Here is a 5,117-nt window from a genome sequence, read left to right on the forward strand (position 1 = left end):
TTTATTATATATTTGAAGCTTTTGGTTTAAATTTTAGAATTAATTAATAAAAAAGCACAAGTACTAAGGGTTCGTAATTATACGATTTACGAATACCTGCTAATTTTGTTGTGCGATAGAAAGCTATGGGAACCGCTTTGCAGCCTTGATTTATATTTCCTCCTCATTGCTGCCTGTATATCCCTCACATTTCAAATATTCTTATTTATATTATTAGTTTTTTTTAAAAAATTATCTTATTACTTCTGATTATTAGATTAATTCGACATGTTAGATCCACATGATGAACGGTGTAATTTACCCTTAAATAGTTTGTTATTATTAAGTTCACTGAATTAAAGTACTACTTTTTGACGATACAATGGGAAGACCTGAAGAATTAACAAAGTATAATTAATTTCATCAATTATATGAAGGGATTTAGTTAATTTCACATAAAAATGAACAATTAAAATACAAGAACCATAATAAATCAACAACACATGTTTATTTCGTTACATACAAACATAAGACTAGCTATTATTAGTGGAGGAACTATTTATTAATAAATTAAAAATTAATAATGTTATTCCAATAATTTGTGCTCTATCTTCATAACCATCTTTCATACTTTCAACGGGTTCAGTAAACCCTTCATCACAAACAAGATCAGTACTTGAATTTGTCACTTACTGCGTCAAATTTTCGTTAGAGTTTGAACTGCGTAACAAAAGATCCGTAAAATGTTCCAAGAAATCGCAGTTTAACAAGTGTTCGTCCTTATTATTGCTTGATTCCAATGTTTCAGTTGTCCACGTGTCATCGATCGTTGGAATGGTCAAGTCGTTAAATCCGTACATCACATTATCATGATCTTTGTATTCTCGGATATAATTACATTCTTTGTCTACCGTCTCTTCATATGTACGAAGGCACGTTTGAGATGTCTCAGAAGTAGAGGTTGGCATTCGGGTCATTGAGCGAATGCTCGACTGGTTCTTCAATCTGGCTTCAGCTTCGAGTCTAGCACTTTCCCATTGAGTCATGTGGCTCAAATTAGCTGTTGTTTTCGATTGATCGTTCTTGGACAAAGGAGTCTCGGTTTTTGGCTTGTGGCTCACGGGATCGATCCCCATTTTAAGTAGCCGTTTTTTGAGACGAGTATTCCAGTAGTTCTTGATTTCGTTATCAGTTCTATTTGATAAATGAGTAGCGATTGCGGACCATCTTAGAAAGAAGACGAATCAAAACAGAGTATAATGTTAAATCAATCAAGTAATCATCCTAAGAATAGTCATCAAAACAGAAGTGCAATATCATTGTACCAAAATTTGGCTTCTATTGTTACAAAGCACATGTGAGGATAAGGAAAAAGCAATCCATTAAAGTTGTACCATGTTGTATTTAAAACGTTTTACATGTAAATAGAATATATGCACAAAAATTTCAATATAATGTTGCATGATTCAATGTCGAAAGAAATCAAAGCCAATGTTGGGATTTATTTTATTACTCTAATAAAAAGGTTCTAGGATGATCTAAAGCTTTGATTTAGAATAAAAGCCAGGGTACAGGGGTGGATTTAATGTATTGGCATTGGTAGCACGGCTACTAATGAAGCACGACATTTGTTGGAAATCTTTTTGAGCTTATTATTAGTGATAACATTGGTTAATGTAAAGTTTTGGAGTTTCATCACTGGATAATGTAAATTTTTTTGAGTGATGTAATTAGATATTGTAAATTTTTTTGAACTTTTAACTACGGAGAAGTAATCTCATTCATTGCATCACCTCATCTCAGTGAAATTATCATTATTATAAATAAGAAACTTAAATTATTTGCATGTTGACATTTTTGTAATTATTTTCGAATAATATTTTTCAGAAGGTTAATATCACAGCCATGAGCATTATGGTTTTTTTTACTCTAGATCATCTCCCTCTATAATACTTGTATGATAATAACAACAATAATATAATAATGATAATAATATGTAAAAAGTACCATGATTTTTTTTTTGTTGTTGCTAAAATAACAAAAATTATATAACAAAGATACTTTCATCGAAAGATGAAAGAGACCAAACAAGCATACAAACACCCAGTGGCGGTACCAGGATTCCAAGTCATCGGGGGCAAAAAAAAAATTAAAAACCGTGACAATTTTTTGAGCAAAATATGGAGATTTTGGGGCAAAAAATGGAGGTTTTTAAGCAAATTAAAGAGGTTTTTGGACAAAATTTTAACATTTGTGGACAAAATTTGAAGGTTTTGGGGTAAAATTTGGAGATTTTTGGGCAAAATTTGGAGATTTTTGGGCAAAATTTAAAGGTTTTGGGGCAAAATATATAGGTTTTGGGGCAAAAAAAAAAAATCCACTGGGGCAAAGTCGAAAAATCCAAAAATTTTACACTGAAAATTGCAAATCCACTGGGGGCGGCTGCCCCCGCCTGTCCCCATTAAAAACCGCCCCTGCAAACACCACAAAACAGCTAGGCTTGAGACCAAACAAATATACCAAGAGAACTACGAGCTACCGCTATCTACAATCGAGCTTAACTTAACCGATACCTTGACAACAGAACATCCGAAACAAAAAAGACATCTAACAAACCGAGGCAACACAACTGTTTTTGAAGGGTAAAAAGTACCTGTTGCCCAAGAGAGCATGAAGCTGAATAATGGTCTGTTCTTCTTCAAGACTAAATTTTCCTCTCTTAATATCAGGTCTAAGATAATTTATCCATCTTAATCTACAACTCTTCCCACATCTTTGCAGCCCTGCATGATACATATGTTTTTCTTTTTGATTTCTTTTGCAAGAAGTACATAAATTTCTGTAATAATTCTAATTTTTTAAAAATAAAAATTAAAATACAATGATTTACTAAAAGTACCAGCTTTTGAAGGCAAAAGTCTCCAGCTGCCATGGCCATGTTCTTGGATGTAAGCCAAAAGCTTTTTATCTTCTTCAGGAGTCCATGGTCCTTTCTTTATTCCCACCTTCTCACAACATGGTGATCTTCCCATTTTCTTGTTTTATATTTGTGTGGAAGAACAAGTATATATAATAATATGGTGAGGGTAATTCTGTTTATATAGTTACAACAACTACAGAGAGTTGCAATTTAGTATAAAGATGGGCAGAGAAGAATTTTGTCAGCTACATAGATGGGATACATATAGATAGTAGTAATAAAAACAATTTAAACTTGTCTTTTCGTCATATAAATCTTATAGTAGTTGGTGTTATCATTTTTGGTGTTATCATTTTTTACTCTAAGTTACGTATATATAAATAACAACCTTTTATAAATCTTATGTATTTATCAAGAGAAGTTAACATTACTCGTCCCGAGAATTTTGGTACTTAGAACGAGGTAAAGAACATATCCTTAGGCTTTAACGAATAATATAAGTTATTTTAAAAAAGGTTATTTGACGTTAACGAATAATATAAGCTATTTAAAAAAATGTTCTTTGGGTCTGCTAGAATTCTAATGTACTTTGATTTCTTTTTTTTTTTCATGAGTCTTTATTGTTGTTTTTGGACCAATTGTGCTTCGATTTCGCTACTTCAATTGTATTTCTCTAGTTCTCATGTTTTTCAAATCTCCGATATTTAAAAAATTGAGCCCCTGAAAACTATCTGCCCCGAGCGATCGATCACTTTGTTTCCCTCCACGCCTCCCCTCACTCTAAGTGATAAGTATTTCTCGATTTGTTAGAGTACGAGTATGATCATGAAATCTTTTGGTTGAAAATATTCAACTAAGGTATAGTGAAAAAGTTACCATATTAGTGTAACAAGGGTAACAAGAAGCACTAACAAAAGTAGAGGCTACATATACCATGGTTTTGGTACTACCACATCCAGTTGTATTGAATTATGTAAGGTCATTTGTGGAGGTAGGGACCATTTCATCATTTCTTATTTCATGCTTTGTGATCTCATTAATGTAACAGTTAAAAGAGTTCATTCCTACTTAGTTTATGTTAAGTTGCTATCAGTGATTATTAGACGTATATATGGCATACGTATATATTGTATTATGTAATACCATATTATACGTTTAATTCAATATATATGGGACCCGTGGAATTACGGTTTGTTTAAACGAAACAGTTTAATGATATGTTTTAGTTATTAAGTGAACGTAAATGCTAAAGTCATTCAGTTTAATGACCCGTGGAATCACACATTCTGACTAAGAAACTTTTTATTGTTTTTATAAACATATTGATATACTTAACTTTGTCAGTATAAATGAGCCACATTTATGTTCATTTATTCTTCCACGATCTTTTTTCAATTTTCATCACAATTATTATTTTCCTTGTCATAAAAGTCTACATTGCAACGTTTTATTGAGACATGTATTTCGTACACATATTTAACGTAATTAATCCCTTAAAGTGAACCCCATATTTGAATAATAATAATAATAATAATAATAATAATAATAATAATAATAATAATAATAATATAATAAAGTTTGCTCTAAAATTGAGTATTTATATTTCTAATAAAATAATAATTATTAGTAATAACAAATGCATCTTTAATTTTTTTTTAAAAAAATTTTTTAAAATACATTTATTATATGAAGTCTGTACAATATGTTTCAAAGTTTGTACATGTGTTCATGATGTATTTTGTAAAAGATTGTACAATTTATTTAAAGTTTATACATATGATAATGGAAATGTTCTATCATAAGGTTGTATATAATGCTTCCAATATTGTACATATGATCATTGATGTGTTTTATCATAAGGTTGTACATAATGTTTTAAATATTGTAAATATAATAATGGAGGTGTTTTTATCATAAGGTTGTACATAATGCTTCACATATTATATAATGAACATGTTAATATTTTTATTGAAAATAATTAATTATTTTAATAACATCATCATGAGGGATTTAGATTTTTTTTTTTTTGAATTCTTTTTAAGCTTAAATAATTTTTATTAATGACATCATCATTTTAAATATTTATATGATACTATAGATAATAGTGATGTTGATACATGACTCGAATTTAACTTGCTGTGACCAAAGGTTGAGCCAAGGTGTGGCCTTTCGACTATCGTCTTAGTACATAAAACATTAAAGACGTGGTTCTAAACAA

General features: G+C 30.3%; 1 protein-coding gene across 1 annotated transcript; it reads right to left on the reverse strand.

Moving 5' to 3' along the window:
• Positions 1 to 637: 637 nt before the first annotated feature.
• On the reverse strand, positions 638 to 3,011 carry LOC139861436 (transcription factor MYB16). The gene is made up of 3 exons (XM_071849826.1): positions 2,879 to 3,011; positions 2,633 to 2,762; positions 638 to 1,206 (listed from the first exon to the last, which is right to left on the reverse strand). Exons 1-3 carry the CDS (start codon positions 3,009 to 3,011, stop codon positions 669 to 671), a joined length of 801 nt encoding a protein of 266 aa, XP_071705927.1. The 3' UTR covers positions 638 to 668.
• Between the last annotated feature and the right edge of the window lie 2,106 nt (positions 3,012 to 5,117).

This window comes from Rutidosis leptorrhynchoides, chromosome 8 (genome assembly GCF_046630445.1).
Source record: "Rutidosis leptorrhynchoides isolate AG116_Rl617_1_P2 chromosome 8, CSIRO_AGI_Rlap_v1, whole genome shotgun sequence".
NCBI lineage: Eukaryota > Viridiplantae > Streptophyta > Magnoliopsida > Asterales > Asteraceae > Rutidosis > Rutidosis leptorrhynchoides.

Excerpts from the sequence above, each read along its gene's own strand:
- LOC139861436 (XM_071849826.1), bottom strand. The coding sequence starts at position 3,011 with ATGGGAAGATCACCATGTTGTGAGAAGGTGGGAATAAAGAAAGGACCA. Across the intron at positions 2,763-2,878 it reads ACTTTTGCCTTCAAAAGCTG|GGCTGCAAAGATGTGGGAAG; the intron begins GTACTTTTAGTA and ends TGTATCATGCAG. Across the intron at positions 1,207-2,632 it reads CATGCTCTCTTGGGCAACAG|ATGGTCCGCAATCGCTACTC; the intron begins GTACTTTTTACC and ends CTTCTTTCTAAG.